This window comes from Lepidochelys kempii, chromosome 2, assembly GCF_965140265.1.
Source record: "Lepidochelys kempii isolate rLepKem1 chromosome 2, rLepKem1.hap2, whole genome shotgun sequence".
Classification (NCBI taxonomy): Eukaryota; Metazoa; Chordata; order Testudines; family Cheloniidae; genus Lepidochelys; species Lepidochelys kempii.
In genome coordinates this window covers 251,960,904-251,980,443 of record NC_133257.1, presented here as the reverse complement: position 1 = coordinate 251,980,443, position 19,540 = coordinate 251,960,904, and the positions used below count along the sequence as shown (strand labels likewise).

The 19,540-nt window shown below is 34.2% G+C and overlaps 1 protein-coding gene across 1 annotated transcript; it reads right to left on the bottom strand.

Moving 5' to 3' along the window:
* Positions 1–5,556: 5,556 nt before the first annotated feature.
* CNPY1 (canopy FGF signaling regulator 1) lies at positions 5,557–13,898 on the bottom strand. The gene is given in 5 exon segments (XM_073334569.1): positions 5,557–5,957; positions 10,943–11,039; positions 12,802–12,878; positions 12,881–13,004; positions 13,526–13,898. Coding segments are annotated over 4 exon segments (276 nt in total). The 5' UTR covers positions 12,945–13,004; positions 13,526–13,898; the 3' UTR covers positions 5,557–5,919.
* Between the last annotated feature and the right edge of the window lie 5,642 nt (positions 13,899–19,540).

The following is a 19,540-nucleotide window of genomic DNA, read 5'->3' as shown; positions in this document are numbered from 1 at the left end:
AATAGTAAGTTGCTGTAATTGGGTGTTGACTACTAAACAGTTGACACTGTTTTAGATTTATTTGGCCCTCACCACAGATCTGAGCAGTGGCATCTCTTTGCTGCTTCAGTGCTTATGTGACATCAAAACTGGCTGGAGTTCAATTCCAATAGAACAGAGGTTCTCATTAGCAGAAAATGCAATTGATCAGCTCCCTCTCTCACACAAAAAAAGAAGAAAAAAGCCAAATATATACACTAGTATTTAGCCTGGTACTGAGTCATTCTGAACTCCCACCTTTCCTTCATCTCGCATTTAATATGAGAATGAAGAATTTTTACCACTTGAGAAACATATTGAAATCTTTTCTTTCTTCCTTCATTAATGCCTGTGTCACCTCCAGGGTTGTTATATTTCTTTATTGGCTGTTCTTCCAGAATGTGGGCTAAGAAAACTTCAGCTGGTTTAGAATGCTGCTGCAAGATTAGCTAGCAATATAAAATGTCATGAACATGCTGGATATATATCCCATCTGCTCCTCTGCCACTAAGCCAGCTTCTCATAAAGTTTGAAACTGATATTAATATTTAACTTTTAACTCACAAGATCCTTCATGGTCTCAGCTCTGCTTAATTAGCTGACATTTAGCTCCCTGTATTCCACAGCACACACCTAAGATTCCTTAGGTACCCGTTTATTAACATTCCCCAAAGTAGATTGGAGCAGGCAGTTACCAGACTCTTTATCAATTGCTCCTGAAGGCTATGGAATTCATTGCTGAGTGCCATTAGACAAGACAATTCTGTAAATATGTTTAAAGGCACGAAGACATCCTTGTTTTCAAAAGCTTTTCAATCAGTTTAAATGAGCTTTGAGAATTGTTATTTTAAACAGAAAGCTTTCTTGAGATGCTCCTCAAGAAAGTCACTGTATTAACCTAGGTTGTATTATGCACAATTCTGCTGTTAATCAACATTTTTACAGCAATATGTGATCCTACAACCCTGCTCAGGCACTTAGGTCCGTGAAAGCCATTAAGTGTAGCAACTCCATCTTGTATTTATTTTCTAACCCCATTGCTCTCTCCTTACTGAAAGCCCCCCTGCATCTTTTGTATGATCTCACAATGTCCTGGATTAGACACTTTAGGGTGTATATTATTTTTTAAATTGACACTTTGCTCACAATAGAAGAACATACCAAGATAATTTGATCATTTTTCCTCTCATGCCCGTTTCTAACCTCTTGGGAAAAGATTGTCTCCTATTCCACCCCCTCCTCCCCCAGGTGAAAGCTACAATTCTGAACAGTGCCCACCTTACCTGGCTCAGTGATGTAATTCAAGTAGTCTTACTTGATGTATATCTGGATTTACCTTCAACAGCAGCATATAAATGTAGGAGCAGTTATTAGAGACTAACATAGCTTAAGCTATCTAGCAACTGAATAATCTTAATACTAATTATCTACTTAGCTACCATAACAAAATATGCTGCATATGAATGTGTATAATATAATTGCAGAGCATTTCATACAGCTCACTATGTAAGAGCCATTAATAGTATTTAATTAAATTTAGATTTGGATGCCCTAATTTGTGATAAACTTAATGTGCATTAGGAATACCATACAAGTTAATATTTGGCTCAGAATATTTTGACATAATTACACCTTATGTCAATAAAATACCAAAATACTGCAGACTAATAAGCATTTTCTAAAACTGTATTTTGATGAAGCTATCATATGTATAAACAAATGTCAGACCACAGAGAAAAATATGAATAGAAAATATGACTAGTTATTGAACAACCTTGTTTTTAGGGCTTATCTTAGTAAATAACATATTGATCTTTCCCATTTGGGACCTTGGTTCAATTCCACTTGCCATTCCTAAGTGAAATGAATGTAGTGGTTTCAGCTCATTCCTAGCAAAGAGTAATCCACATTAAAACTAAAATCTATCACAGCAAATTTGTTCTTTGCCTGATAGACTTGGCATGGAGAATGAAATAAACCATTAAAAAGTAAATGTATAATTTTAATGGTGTCAACATCACTTGAATAAAAACTTGGGGCCCAGAACCCCAGTTGGGTCAAATGGACATAGTTCCATTTGAAGCCAGGAGAACTACCCTCAATGAATTACACTAGCTGAGAAACTGACCCTGGATTCTTCCAAACAATCTCTATGTTTTTGTTGAACTAATAGGACAGATTCTTCATGCAGTTATACTTGTATAACCCTATGACTTCATGACTGTAGGATGGTATAAATAAGGATGGGATAGGGTTTAAAAAAGAAATGTATCCTGATTCCATTTCCCCTGAGTTTTGAGTGAATATTCACGTATTGGAAAAGTAAGAACCTATCAGAGCTGTAAACCAAACTTTCTATTTATAACCGTGGATTACTTTTTATTAGCTGACTATTCACTAAGCAGCAATATTTCACTTGGCAATCAGATATCATGGTGAGCAGTGTGATATAAATACCTCGATAGATGGGATCCCAAGTACACCCAGGATGTCTTTTACATAATCTGTTAATTTATAAAAGGTAAAATGCATGCAGTGTTTTATTAGGCACAACATTTCTCACTGAACAATAATTAAGATGCTTTAGAGAGAGCCTCAAAGATGAAATACATTTCTCAGTATATAGTAATTGCAGTAGCAAAACAGTACTAACGAGAGGTGAAAATTCACACAAAAGTCTTTTTCAAGATGGTCACAGCAGATATTAGGTGGGATCCACTACTGTGTTACTCCATTTTTACAGTAGAGCAACCTGACTGATTTCAGTGGAGTGATGCTGGCGTAAAACTGGAGCAATGTGGTGGTGACTCTGGCCTACATTTTATAACCACGAGTATCGATATGAAAGTCTCCCAATACTGTTTTCACTGTGAAATATAAAAACAGAGTGAAAATGTGCAGAAAGAGTCTTGAAAAGATAACAACGGATACTGAAGGGCCATATACCGGTACTACCTTCTAGATGCAGTAGAAATCACACTGACCTCAGTGGCTGTATGCAAGGATTGAAGACGGCATATGGCCGTTGATGAATAGTAAAACACCCCAGACAGACAGTCAAATTTTCATTCATATCCTGTAAGTACACAGCACTATCACGAAAGATTCTCAGTGCTTAGCCAAGAAAGTATAACGTAACATCAACATTTTAAAGGGGGCATGAAAAACAAAGTCTGAAAATATTTATTACATGCAAAGTCTACGATTAATGTAACTGAGAAAGATTTGAGGAAAATATTTCCTCTACTCCTCTACTCCATCCCCCAATTTATTTACTTCATTAAAAAAAAATGGGGCTGTCAAATACCCAATCAGTTGGTTTGTTTCTCCAGTATAATTAGTTTCCTTTGTTTTTTGTATGGGTTTTTCACACAGTAATGGAGAGAGAAATAAATTCTTATTTATTTATTTAAGAGGGAGGAAACTGTGATTGTCAAATCCCCCAAACTGGCAGGGCAGTTAAGAGGTACTATCTGAAATCACTTCTGACTTCTTTTTCTAAATAGATGAGATTCCACATGGACTGCGTGTCTCTTTATTATAACATTTTAATACATTTCTTTTTAAAAATATACTCAGAACCAAATTCTGCCCTTACCATCCCCTCAAAAAAATCAATAGGATTGCATGAAGTGTAAACAAGGGAGGAATTCGACCCTTTCAATTTAATTTTATACTCAAATATGGATAGGCGGCCTTTTCCTACTTCATCCGATGAAGTGAGCTGTAGCTCACGAAAGCTTATGCTCAAATAAATTGGTTAGTCTCTAAGGTGCCACAAGTCCTCCTTTTCTTTTTGTGGATATAGACTAACACGGCTGCTACTCTGAAACTTTTCCTACTCTATGAGTCTAAATTAAACCAACTGGAAACCTAACTGTTTATGGTTCGTATTCAGAGCGTTTGCTAAGTAAATCAGTTTTATATCAATACTGAAGTCCTCAACTTGGTAAAAGTTGACCAAGTTTACCCTTTTGTTGAATAATGTAATAGAAATGTAGTTTAAAGTTTAATGTAACTCTTTTGCTCTTGATGTAATGTTAATATATACATGCAAGCTTATAGTTCAACTATATTATTGAAAAATGAGAAATGTTCTCTAACTATGGCAAATGTTTCCCTTTTACATAGTACTATTGCTTTGTTGTATTCAAACTGTAACTCTTGCTAATTTGTTCTATAACACTGAACTGCCAATAGGAGAGGACAGAAAATATTCCACATTTCAAAAAAAAGTAGAACACTTTTAGAGAACATTAAATCATACAACATATCTTTGCGTGATAACTGTATGGGGCCAGATCCTCAGCTGGTGTAAATCAGCATAGCTCTATTGGCTGCAGTGGTGCTATGCCAGTTTACACCGTTTGAGGATTTGTGCCTGGCTTTATAAATACTCCATCTTGTAAATTTAAATGTTTGTAAATATGCCAAAAAGAAACTTTCACAGATACTAATACTTTCTTTTAGTCAGTATGCATGATTTGTTTGCATAATATTGTATGCCAGTTTATATATCTTAGATGGTAGTCAAATTGCAACTATAGTGACATAAATTTTTAAGAACTCTTTTTAGGTTAAACCAATCTGTTTTTCCTCTGAACATTCTACTGAACCTTCATAATGGTTTGGATGAGCTATCCTGGTAAACTCAAAAATACAACTAAGTTGTTCAGTCTTTCAAAATAATATTTTCAACAGATATTTGAGACCTAACCAAATATTCTCATACAGCATCCTATGGGGAATATTCCACACACTAAACGCCAATTTACAACCATCGGTGTTCTGCGTGTGGAATGACTGCAGAATGTGCTCATGTATTTTTAATAATCAAAGACAAATAACTTTAAGCAGAATTTTTCAGAAAGTGAACAAAGATTTTGATAGCTAGATTATTAATATATCCCATAGCTACTGTACTAGATAATGTTATAAAATATTGACAAATATAAAGAAATACTTTGTGTTAGTTAATAAATACCTTGCACTAAAAACAAATGACTAGATGCATTTTACCTGTGTGGGGTATATTAAGGGTACTTTAATGTTTCTCCTTTTGAAAAGCTTGTTTAAAATCTGAATGCCATTACAGTAATTATTAGTATTAAATAAGATCACTTTTTAATATCTTTTGATTGCAGCCTTTCTGAACACTTACAGCATGTATCAGTAGTGCTTTGCCACCAGATTAAATATTTCAGTGTTTGTTCAACTTTTCATTGTACATAAAGTTTTGAAACTTAGGGTTGGAAATTTTAAGGGAACGGCTTGTTTTAAAGAAATCATGTGTGTTTCATTAACTTATATAATTTATAAGGGAAAGGATAAATATTTGGAAAGAGTCTCACTTTCATCCATAGAGAGAATATAAAGCTAACAGGTACTCAAAACTATTTTGTAGTAAAATTTGTTCATGTATATTTGGAAGTACATTGGAATCAACCATTTGTTAAAACAAAGGACAAATGCACAAGAACAGTAATAGGTTTCTTAAATTGTATTAAGTATTTGTTTTAGTTAAACAAAAGCCATAATTTTTCACACTCAAATAGTACATTTTTTTTTATGATTAGACATTGGTTTTGTCAAAATTAACACACCTGCCATGAATATCTTGAGAAGTCAATTGTTTTACCTATAGAATCGGTCAATAGTTAATTACATGTTAAACCTAAGATCTTGCCAAAACCATGCAAACTTCAGTATAAATATTTTAATATGAAAACATAAAAAAAATTAAACAAACAGGAATTGATGCACATCTAAAAATATAAATGTAAAAAAACAAAAGATATTACAGGGGCAAAAAGGGCAGAGAATCACTATTTGATTACACAGGAAGATTTTTTTGTGGTTGTCATCTTACTTCACTCTGTAAAATTCATAGTTTAGTCGATGCTATAGCTCAGTGTGAGTAGCAGATTCTTTACAAAGACCTGAGGGGGGAAAAGGTTACATAACATTACTAATGTTTTAAACAGTTACATTTTGTTAAAAGCACATAACTTTTGAATAAATAATAATAAACCAGTGACAAGTGGGTGTCTGAAGCATAATACTGAGGCTTTGATACCAAGCCTGTATTTTTCCTGGATACTGATGATCCACCCCTCTTTAACACAGAGCAACCAGGCCCTTTTAAAAGTACTCTAAAACTACCAGTCATTGCTCCCTGGTTTTCAGATATGTTAAGTTAAAGTATTTTAGGGGCCAACCCTACTGTTACATGGTATGAATCAGATCTATCCAAACGCATGTGGTGTGGCATCTTTGTAAAATGTTTTAAATGCTATGAAATAATCTGTGTGTTCATTTTAATTCAACCGTTATCCCATTATGAGCCATGCAATACAGATTCCTTAATTATCACATCACAAAAATAGAGGCATATTTTACTGAAATACATATTTAAACACTTCAAACTCAGGAAACGCCCAAGGTTTCCAAAGTGACCTTAATGTAAGCACATTGCACACACGGGTTTCAATCCGTTCTTCAGACATTTCCACGCACTCGCTGAAGTTGACTGGAGTTATGTGTGGATCTCTGAGGGTAGAACTGGGCATATTATGTCCTAAAGTTACATTTAGCAACATTAGTAGTGATAGAAAATACTCACTATTATGCAATGTGAAGAGTTCGGGTTAATATGAAATTTAATTTGTGTATTGCCTGACTTCTGAGTGTTTAATTGTAACCTTAAGGTCTACATTAAAATATGGTTTGGGATTTTATTATTGAATTAATTTTTTTAAAAAAGTAAAAGGAGATTGTGGCCCCAATTCTGTAATGAGACTTCCCAGCATGTACCCTGCTATCCCTGTAAAGTCTTACTGAAGTCTGTGCTAACAGATTCCATTGCAGGAAAGGAGCCTAAAACACAAGTCTTTGTATTGACTGTGAATTTCCATAGCTGCATGGTCAAAACAAAACAAAACAAAAAAATCAGTGAAACTACGGAATTCCACAGTGAAATATCAACAAAATACCACATCTATATAACAAATGAATGTGCTTTATTTCATAACCCAGTAAATGGTATCATAATACTTAACTTAGTAGAAATTTAACATGCCACACATACACAAAACAGGTATTTTCTTTGCTTATAACTGTTATATTTTTTAGCTTTGGCAAACTGTCCTGGAGATTAGTTCTCAGTGAGAACTAGCAACCTAGAAAGTATCAACTTGCAAAACACAACTGTTTGAGTAATACAATTGCAGAAAAAGTCTTTTTACAGTAGAAAAGGGTCCCCCCACCATCCTTGCATAACTCAAAAATGGGTGAATAGAATCTGCTCAAAATTTCATAATTAGTAAATGAATAATTAAAAATCACCTTTGGGATGAGACCAAGAATAGAAAACTTCCGCCAAAAAGAATAATTTTGCAGAGTTATGAGCACGTAAAAAAAGGATTGTAATAGAAGTCTCACTGTTACGTTAATTATAGCTTTCACTCCTAGTGCTTGTATTGTTTTCCACTGATAAAACAACTGACACTAAACTATGCATTAATATAATCCACTGTTGGCTGGTTTCCTACTTCTCATTGGTCTAAATGCACTTTATCGTAATTCAATACAAAATTTGAATTAGAAACAACTGATATGTCAGTGTTCCACAATTATCATGGGGTGGGGGGATGAAAACTTTTGGACAACAGTTTTTAATTCAGGATACATCAGTCTGATTTTATTTATCAAATACTTTATCATTTTATTGGTCAAACTGGAAATTTGACCTTCCTGTTTGTAGCTTGAAAAAAAAAGATAATATGTTTGAGAACTAATTCCTAGACTCCTGGGCATGTGAAAAATTGTAGAACATCTAAAGGCATGTCTCAGCACTTTTGGTTGCTTGTCTATGGAATGGGTAGCAGAGAGTTTTTTGTGTGATCAAAGGATACATGTGACAGAAAACTGATCTATGGTTACAAATATCAAACAGTTTGATCTTTCTAAAACACTTCACTGAAGTTTTTCCATTCTTTAATCAAACAAGAAACACCAGTGTATTATGAACATGTATATAACATCTAGAATAGAGATGCGACTAAAAAAAGAAGTACTAAACATGTCTTGTGGGTAGTTTCTTCTCAGTGTGCACATGACTCCCATTAGCATCATGTTTATGCATGGAGAGGATATTGTGCCCTTTAATATTTTACCTTAGCATGGATTAGAAGGGATATATTTATTATACTGATAATAGGACGTTTGTTATAGGTTACCAGCATAAGTCACATTCACGTCCTTTGCTTTCAACAAATTAACATTATGGAGATTAAACCGACTATTTTGATTTTCCTTTAAGATGAAATGCATAGCAGCAAAATCAATTATTTGCCCATAGCAAAACTTTATATAAAGTTGTGTCCACTTTGGTCACTCTGGTATGATAATTTTTGCCCCCACAAACTTTAAAATGGTATCTTGAATGCACACATACAACTACGGATGCAAAGCGCCGAAAGTTGACAGTAAGAACATGTCTATAATATTGCTTTAATTTAACATATTAATGAAGTATACCATTGTAATATAGACAAAATATTACAAAAGGCACTTTTAGTTCTTATCAACTGTACTCCTTGGTAAGTTACATATAAATGTTTTATACTTGGCACACATCTTAACACAATGCTTTTCAGAGAATTGCAATTTCCATTTTCTCGGGAGTTTGATGCCAAATTCCATGGAAAATTCAGACAGACATTTTCCCACCACTCAGGTACCATACTTTTCCTCAACCAGCTGTAGCCACAAGATTATTTGTGGCATCTTGCTTTCACTGAACTTCACTGGTGTTTAATAAATGTCTTTTTATCCCTTTTCATGGCTTATTATATTAATTAATTTTAAAAATTGTGCATAGTGGCCTTTTTTAAAAAAGTCTTCTTATGAGTAATCTATTATCTTTTCCCTTTAACATAATGACTTTTTTTCCTTGTAAAATCAGATCATACAAAGAATGGCAGATTAATTTATTTCCCTCTGCATTTCTTCACAGTGTTAGAGAGGTTTTCTTTTTAGTGTGACTATGGTTTTTGCAGCTACTTGAATTTGCAGTGGCAACTATTTGCATTGTTTTGTTTATTAAATGGCACCTTATTTGTCTGTGCTAATTGCTGGTAAGAGGAAGTACTAAACTTTTTCCCCTTCTGCAAAGAATTTTTGATTTTGCCTCAGTCACGCAAGTTCCAAGAGCTGCTCTCCCTACTCATGTAAACTGTCACCTACTTCAATGGGGATGCTCATGTGAGTAACACTAACACGTAACAATGAGAATCTTCTCCACTGTAAATTAGGGAATTGTTTTATCAAAGTTATAATGTTGAATGAATATGCGCAGAAAATATGGTCATACAGCTGAGCTGAAGCCCAACAAAATGATTATAAAAAAAAATGAGGACATCTTGTTAATGAAGAAAGAGATTTCAATAGCTTGCTCTTTAGCATAAATAATTTCTGTGTAACTTGGCCTATTATCTAAGGTGTACAAAACAGCAAGTTATTTTACACCAGGTTTACAGGCAATTGTGACAACAGCCAGCAAGGTGAAGAAAGCTACCCAATTTATTCGTTTACGAAAAGTATATTCATGATTGCTTTTCTGCACTGTGCTTTCTATGTCTTTATTTTTACCTTTGAATTGCCTTTTTCTTTAACAAGCAGAACAGCAAAAACCATACTGTGCGTTTTGAAGGAGCTGTGGTGTTTTGAGAATGATTTGTGCTAATCTCTTCATCTACTGATTATTAAGCCCAAATATAGCTCTATAACCAGAGCATACATTATTTTTTTAAAAAATTGAAACATTTTTGGAAAGTTCCATTTTTTAAATGATTTATCTGCATAGCTGATAAAAAGAACTTTAAACTTTATAATAATGGATTTTTCCAGTCCTCTAGATCAAACTTTTTCAGCATTTGTTAAAATACATACTAACATGAACAAATTCTATATACTTATTTCCTTTAACTTCTATCAAATCAACTTTAGCACTTTTACTGTATGTGCTACATATTGAAGACTTTGAACCTTAAAACACATACTAATATTACAAACATTGATTCTGAGATCAATATTTCAATGCATATTCTATCACTTTTCACTATAAAAAGCACATCCCAAAAGGATGGTCCCGCCACGTTTATAATTTTATGATATTAAGTGCAGTCAGTGATGTGCTTCTTGGTTTTAAAAATGATTGCATAAAATAAAATCCCATTGAAAACATGACTAACAAATAGCATCATGTATGAATTCTCGTAATAAATAAACTAAATGTCATTTATCAAGGCATTTTTTCCTAGTTTCAAAGTTCTAAGAGGCATTACATTTTTGAGAGGAATATATTTGACATAGGAATACCAATATATTTAAATGCATTTTTTCTAACAAACATCTATAGCATGCCAGCAGTTTTAAAGTTTTAAACAGAACTCTTCACTGATCTCAATGAAGAGTTCTGTTCACAAATTGATAGCTGCATGTTAATTCTCGCTTGTAACATGAACTATGAGCAATAAACAACTAAACTTTAAAAAAAAGCCTCCCCCCACACCTCTGTTTTATTGCAAGAGGTTATTTTCATTTCTTGCTTTGGGGTGGCAAAACAAATACACAGAGTAAAAATGTGCTGGCCGTGTAACACTAGAAGAAAAACACACTTCATTACATGTGGAGTGCTGAAATTATGCTACGTTAAAATGTGCAAAAGAATTAAAAACAGATGTTAAAATCTTTCTTTTAAACGAACCATTTTTAAGCTAGTTATGTAGTGCTGTTGTTTATGCAGGTAACACTTCCCCTCCAAGGTGGTTTGTTGCACCCAGAGCAGTACACTAGGTTTCGGGGTGGGGGGAGGGAGAAAAAAATGCTGTAGAGAGAGCACATGTTACATCAGACACAGTACCTGATTTTTCACTGCACAGCTTGTCAGCTAGATAGTCTGCCTCCTGGGCGATAAGTGAGAACATTTCATCTTCATACTCTTCTATAATATTTTCACACTGTAAGAATAAAACAGGACCATATATATTATATATACATGCACATACACACACAGACAGTACCACTCCAGCAAAGAAATAAACAAGATTGCTAAACCAGAACTGTAAAGAAATACAGTGGAAAGGGGAACCTTATTTTGGTTTGCACTTCCTGTTTGTACAAACAAATGATTGACTGTTAATTTTCAGAAAAATTACAGTGCAAAATATTCCTTAAGATTTAACTATATGCTCTGTCTGGTTGTCTTTTTAAAAATACACTAACTAGGAGAAGAAATCACTTACAGGTCACATTTTACTTACTTTTGAAAGAACCCCTTTCAATGTCAGTCTCTATACTCAAAGAACAGTCACTCAAAAGTTAAATTAAATAATAATCCATTTCATGTTATTACACTAGTATTCACAACATGCAGATAAATAAAGCTCTTTGATCAAACTAATGCATCTTTGATTTCACTATAGATAACAAAATTGACAGTAATCTACCAAGTGGTCTCTTTTCAATGTTGTAAACATTTTAAAGACTATCAGTAATTTGACTTCACTTATAGAAGATGGATTTCTGATGTTTTGAACAGGGTTCAACACTACTGCTGAGGCAGAGTCTTGGTGGAGTGTGTCTAAAGAGACGTTTTGTTCTGAAGAGCTGTATTATCTACAGTTATCTTTTGGCAATCCTGAGCACATATTACGAAGGACATAAAGTACTTTCCCAAAAGCCCAGACTATGGTTTAATCATTAAACAAGGGTAGAAGCCCCATGAAATGGATTGCAATTAAAAAAAAATACACTAAGGAAAACTCTGATTTAAATAAAGAAGTCATAACTCCACTACCAAAAAAAAAAAACACCTCTTGTATTTCTCGAAAAATTAGCTCTAGAATGTGCCATTGCAAGAATACAATTTTTAAGCTGTTTTAAGTCAACATTTCACAGCACTCAACATCTTTGAAACTCAGCCATTACCTTTACTTCTCAGTGAAAATGCAAGTCACTAAATGTGCACGCTGGCTTAATTTCATGGATTTAATAGTCTCACAACATTGCTTTTGTGGTAAATTGAGTACATGTGGAATCATATCCAGCATATCACTGCCCTATACACTCTTTTCTATATTGTGTGTTTCCTGACACTAGAAAGATACTTAATGAATAAACAAAACAAAATGATATGATGAAACTGCCACCTAAACATTTGTTTAGCTCAGCCTAAGCCAGCATTCTTGAATTAGCTCACAGAAATTTGTCTCCATTCAACAAGGCCTAAAGAAAAGATGACAGCCCTCCTCCTTCTTTAATCCAACTATAAATATTAAAATTACAGTAGTATTCATTTGGATTTTTACCCAACACCATAACTCCCTATTTCCTGCACAGAAATTAACAAAGATCCTTCCTTAGTAACACTGATTTGTATTTAATCACTTACAAAAATTCCCCAAGTAAAACATAATTTGAATTGTTCCAGTTTGGGAAATTTGTAACATGTAAACTGAGAACACACAGTATAATCCATGGGTAATTCTTGCAACTAAAATGCCATCTGTTTCTAAATAACATTATAAACCACATTATTATTTTAAAACACTTAACACGATACTGTGACAGGCAAAAACAGAGCATATTAGAATATGTTATTATTAAAACAATTTACTGTAGGCACGAATTTAGTACTTGAAGCTATATTTATCATACAGTAAAGAGTATACACTAGTAATACTTAACATACAATGTTACCAATTTGTTATGTTAGCTTACCGCAAATTTCAGAGGTTTGTAAGCATCAGAATAAAAATAGAATTTTTTAAAATCTGCATAGATTTTCTCATCTTTCCTGGAGCAAATCTCTTGAATGTCCTTTTTTGGGTTTGAGGATCCACTTGCAGTTGGTAATCATTCATTCTATCACATATATTTTCCAATACTTCCGTTAAGTAGGTCTCTGACTTTGCTAAAGGAACCTATTGGGGGAGGAAAATGGAATTTTCTTTTCTTATTATACATATTACCAAAAATAACTTTAAGAGATTGTACCTCTATAGATAGATGGGTCATAGACAGAGAAAAAAATCAGTGCATATCTCTTAATCTGCATAACTGTTGACCCATATTATATTACATACATAATTAAAAATGTCAGCTAAAGCTAAGGTGACACTGAAAAATAAAACATTTACTCTTGCATAAAACATCCCTTTTACACTGAACCAATTCTAGTATGCAGTTATCAGATTTTAATTTGTAAACATATTGTCATTCAAAAAGACATATACCATGCAGCAAATAAACAGAGACCATAGACTACAGTTGATATTTTATCGACATAACCATGAAAGATTTCTTAAGTACTTTGTTTCTGTAGTTGAAGTAGAGTTCTAGAAAGTCTTTTGCTTTCACTTGGTCTGCCTTAGTTGCTGTTCGTCAACTCAGATGCAGCTGTTTAATACCTCCCAGGGGTTTTGTGAAGAAAATAATAGCTTACAAAATTTAACTTCTCCCAGGTTCTACTATTTCAGCTTTATTTTCAAACAGCTGGTCCATGTCTTTGTCCATTCCCTTTCCTTCAGAATTAAGCAAGAATTCAGCAGAAACATTTAGACACTACCTACATACTTAGTGAGAGTCTCAACAGCTAGTGCTCCCAGGGTCAAAGAGCACTCCTCGCCCTTGGTAACGGGGACAAAAAACTTCTCTCCCGTCTAGACAGGTCAAGGTGCAAGATGCTCCTATCTCTGTTGCTTCTTCCGGAAGGGGGCGTGAACTGAAGCCAAGTGCACAGTAAACAACAGTGCTGCATCCTTGGACCTTTAGAAGATTTTTCTCTCCACCCTCTGCTGATCAAAGTAGGAAGTTTTCATGACAACCATAGTCAAAGGGGCTGAATCACAAATGAACTCGATTTCTGCAATGTTGATATATCCAGTCTCTATTGTCTCTTTTCAGACACAGTATGAACCCTTCCGGTCTCAATGATTACATTACAGAAGCACTTTCACATGTGTGCTTCATTTACACAAAGGGTTTCCTTGCTTCACCACCATCTGGCCACAGATCAGATAAATAGAGGCAGGAGAATTAAAATTAAAGCCTAAAGGTTTTTCTTCTTCTTAAACTAGGTCCTATTATGAAATCCTCCCTCCCCCAACCTCATTCTGGATGTGGAATCTACTTTTTATGAAACCTGGAAAAAGCAAAAAGGGCATGAGGCAAACACTGTATATATTTTTTAAAAAGTCAGTTTTTAGTTTAAAATAATCTACATTTATAGAGATGTACATTCTAGTTTACAGTAAGGTTGGGTTGAGTTGCATTTGGCCGTGAAAATTATTTTATTAATTTCAATATTAACATTTAAAAAGCAAACGTGTATCATAAAGCAAGGAAAGCGAATGGCAGCACAACCTGGTTCCAGAAAGATGATTTGAATTATATATTCCAATCTCAAGTGGTTTTTTCCCACCCATTAGAAGTTGAGGATAACAAGACAACATGGCACATGGATATGTCTGACTGCCTCTTCCAAATAGTTAATATGCGAAAAAAGGAAAACTACAGCATCTGAATTTGCAAATAAAATAGAACTTTTACAAATCCTCTTGCCAAAGACAAAGATTTGACATAACAGACCAAATTCTCTCCCAGTGTAACTTCCACTAAGGTCAATGAGATTATACCAAAGATGTATCTGACCCAACGTGCTTTCAGTAGCAATAAACTATACTATACTGCACATACTCACATCTCTAAACCTACTTGCATGACAATAAATCCAACCAGCTCACGAGCAGGGGGGATTTTTAATGGAAATACTAACTATAGTTATTTGCAGATAAAAAGAGATCTACCATGTTTTCCTAATACAAGCAAGACTGTATTTTAAGTTCTGAAAAAGAGATCTATCTATAGGCCAACTGTTATTCAAGAATTCACTCACATGCTACACTCTTCCCCATCCCCTTACACGTCAGTAACTCCCAATCCAATCACAAAAGTTAACAGTGGTTGAGCAAGAGTATACATCATGAATGGCAAGTACTGTATATGAGCATGGAGAATGAGACTATTACTATATGCTGAAAACAAATCACCTTTGCATTAGGAAATGCTTTTGAAACATACTGAACGAAAATCAAACTTCACAATGCATGTAACAGCAGCTACAGATAAAATTCCCTAGATACTTTGCTTACAGGGGTTAACACTTATGGAAGGAATTTTGCAACCTGTTTATTCTTATATTTATACATCATTTTTTGCTCTCATTTCCCCCACCTATTATATTTCCCATAATGCTCTCAGAAGCCAACATATGAACTGCATTTTCTTAACTTCTCTTTGTATTTCAATATGTTGTCTTATTATACTTAGGAAAATCATTTTAGGAGTAGCATATTCGTGAAGTAGATTAATAAAATCATAATTACAAGAACTCTGCTTTAAAACAGTCACTGTTGATTTTTTCTTGCCAAGTTAATAAAAAATTATACTTAACATGTGACCTCTGGATAACTTTATTTTTTCACATAACTATTAGTTTGTCTGGAATCAGACTCTCAGTCCCTGTAAACTATATTGAATGGGATGTGCATATATATGGTAAACCCTTACACAGGCTATATGTATGTATCTGTTCATTTCTGGTGTCTACTTATTAGCTTTTGGATGGTGAGCTTTTATTAAAAGCAAATACAACTTGAATTTAAAAGAATATAAAAGATTTTGTTGAAAAATACTCAGTTATACCTGACAAAAGTTGAGTGCTCTTTTAAAAAGTGTTTTAATAATAAAAGCAATAAGTATTTGGACAAGTGGCAGAAAACTAAAGCCTTTCTTCCTATACTGTGAAGATTTTGAATAGTGCTTGTCAATAAAGCAACTCCTATTGTAATTGTACCGGAGACATGGGCCTCCTCCCCGAAAAAGCTGTCTCAGAGATACTAACCTCATTAAAATATGAATGAAAAGACAGCCATCATTGTAATGGGACAAAGCCATTTTACCCTGCACCAAACTTTATCTGCTATTTTTTGTAAAAATATAAATATGGTACCCAGCAAATTAGTCATTACATTTGATATGCATATTGATGATAGAATGCATGAATTATTTTAATTTTTCAAATAAATCACAGCCTTTGATCATTCTAAATGTTTGATTTTTTTTGTTAATCATTTCATAATCTGTTGATTCTCCATATTATTTAAAGAATAAAAGATACCCTTTAATTTTTTTTAAAAGTTCACTGAAATTTTTGCTGTTTATTTTTGTTTCCCAGAATATTTCAGCCAATTTCAAAAGACAGCTAGAGAATTAATTACAGACTACTATGGCAATACCTTAATATCAGTCAGTTACAGGATATTCATATGCCAGTTCATTACTATGTCTCTGTTAATCTCATCGTAAATTTCTTGCCTGATAGATACCCCAACCAGCCACAAAAAGAATACAATTGCATTATGTTGTGCGTTAAGAGATATGAATATGTAACTGCAGTATATATGCATTTTCCAAAACAATCAAGTGTTATTTTCAATAAAACTGTACATACTTGGTTATATTTTAAAAAAAATAGAGAGAGAGCCAGAACTGATCATATGCAAAGTTTTATATTTTATTGGAAATTGTTTCAAATAATTTTTAAACACGTATTTTAAAATGTTTCATGTAGTTTAATCACTATCTTTTCATCCACAAAGTGTTCAAATCATTTTTGATATTAGTTAAAAGTCAATATTTAGAAGTGAAAATTCAAACCTCCTTTGCTCTAGGCTAAAACAGGAGAAACATGAATGCTGAGCTACTCTAAAGGCTGATGGGATATATAATTAGCTATTATGTTAATTGAATCCACTGTGAGTTTGTTGTATGAGATTTCTTCATATAATATGCAAATAGCTTCTAAGGTTTATTTTTATTAGACAATATAATTAGAAATCATCTAAAGGAGTGAATTCTAATGAGGCATAATAAAGGTTTGTAAAAATATCTGTTTGCTACATGAGCAGACCATCTGGGCTTAATCAATAAAAGAAACTGTATTGTGTAACAGAACATTTAAAAGAAAGTTTAAGAATTTACCTTTCCAGTATCCATTCATAACAAATTCTACTTTAAAAGCAGGAGAGTTCATGTTATTAAGGAACGAGGTGAAATTCTTGTAATATGGGAGGAAGTCACTCTGTTAATCAGACAATTGGAATATTGTTTACTTAAAAATAAAAAGCAGCTCTCAGCTGTGATGTCAATTGTGTTTGTATAGATACACTATAAGTGAAGTGTTCCATGAGCAAGGTTAGCCATTATTATTTCTATTAAAGACGTGATCCAAGCAGATGTACATACATTAGCTTTTGTAGTGTAACTAATCAGCGTAACTTCACTTTCAGTAAGATTCTCCAGCATCTTAATATCTGGAATTAAGAACTCTCTTACAAAGGAAGAAATTCACACTATGGTATTCCACAGCAAGTCACAAACTCAACAGTTGCATTCCTTTTCATTTAAGGCCAGCACCAAATATTAAACTGGTTTAGTTAATGCCAGAATTCAAAACATGTGTAATCTCTGGCCTAATGCAGGCTAGTCAAACTTTAACTAGTGCCAGAAAAATTTATTGTACAACTCTTAACCAGAACTGAACGTCATAATCATAGTAATATACTTCACTCTCCTGTGGTATCCAAAGAGTAGTATGGTTTTGGCTTCTTTTTAAATGTTTAAAAATGGTCACTATCAACCAACTAAGAAAAAGCAGCCGCATAATGGCAGCTGAAGCTCCACCCATACAAAAAGAAATATTATCCCAACAAGCACACTGCCACTTCAACTCATGGATAGACGTGAAAGAGGACTTCAAAACATGATTAAACTACTCATTCATCATCTGGACTCTGTTTCTTCCGGAATAGGCTTAGTTTTACTGGTCTGTGTCAGAAAGCCTATGTTCCTAAAGGGTTAAAGGTCTGAAATACCAAAAAAAAAAAGAAAAAGGTAACTCTTTTTTAAAAGGCAACACATTGCAGATGGTATGATAAACCTATCAGACCCACTTATATGGCTGATATAAACATAAGCCTATCATTGCGGTTAATTAACGCTTGTTTAACCTAGTCACTTAAAAATCTGCAGGGGCAAGTGTTTGTTATTCTGAATAATATGAAGTCCTCATCACTATAGAAAAAGGATCACCTCATACACACCTGTTCTTCAGCTGAAATACAGTTTACTCGGATATCCATTTTCCTAAGTGTTGCTCTAAACCGTTAACCGGTTGCTTACCATCTCAAATGGGCATCCAAACACTGCCCAGTGTGCCTGAAGTAACAACTGGACAATCCGAGCAAACCATCCTATCAAAACACAAACTTTATTTACACGCCCACTTTCATTTTCTCCTTAAAATTTAACACCTTCTTCAAAAGAATGTTGAGCTGCCCTAGCGCAGCATTCAGAAATCAGGTACATGCCCCTGAGCATTAGTGTTCCTCAAGTGTCAGAGGAGGATGTTCCCTATTCAATATTTCTACTAGTCGCTGACAAGCCCCTTACAGCACAGAGGGAATCTATCCCACCCAAATAGGCCTAGGAAGCAGGTGAAGAGGAGTCCATGTGCCATTCATTCTCCTCTCTCACCTCTCCTGAGACAAAAAAAACACCCCTCTCATGAACACCACGTGGTTGAGGCTGAAAACGATTTTGGGTGTGTCTGTTTGAAGGCAGAGATTGAAGTACTGTTCATTTCCTTGCAAACTGGGGAAGTTATAACAGCAGTACTTTGGGTTCTGTATATGGCTTCTAGCCATGCAGACGACTGTAACTATACAGTCACAATCAGGTCACTAATGATTCAGATTGAGCTGTGCTGCTAGTAATAGGAGGGAGCCAAAGAACACAGAGGGCCAGCCTTTTACAGGAATACCCTGAGATCCGTGGAATTAGTACCAGGATTTCCTGTGTATCCCCTTCAAACTCTGCACAGTTCCAGGGCACTCCCCTCTCTGAGTAGCCACTAAGATTTTCTCTCCCAGGAGTTAGTACTTTGTAAATTGTGTAACGGATTTTCCAAATAACTTTTCCACTTCCATGCACATTTGGGTGCAGAGGGATGATGGTGCCCAACCTTCTGAATAAAAGAGCAAGACATCAAAAGTGGGGAAGCATCTGTTTTTGATGTTCTATTAATGGAATGATTTTAAAGTAACAGCATCTGTACAGACAATGGATTCATGACTCCAGCACAGAAAACTATGTAAATAAAGGGAAATCCCTAAGGAAATTTCAACTAGGTTTATACATGACAGTGAATAAAGTTTTCTAATCAGCTGAAAGTTTATATGCTTCCTAGATTTTCTTTCTAGAAGTTCAAGAAACAGCAACTATCCCTGCCCCATATTCTCTCTTCAGAAATACAGGCCCTTGATTCTCCTCCCATATAAATCAGGAGTAATTCCACTGAAGTCAATGGAGTTACATCGGCATAACACTGAAACTTAGG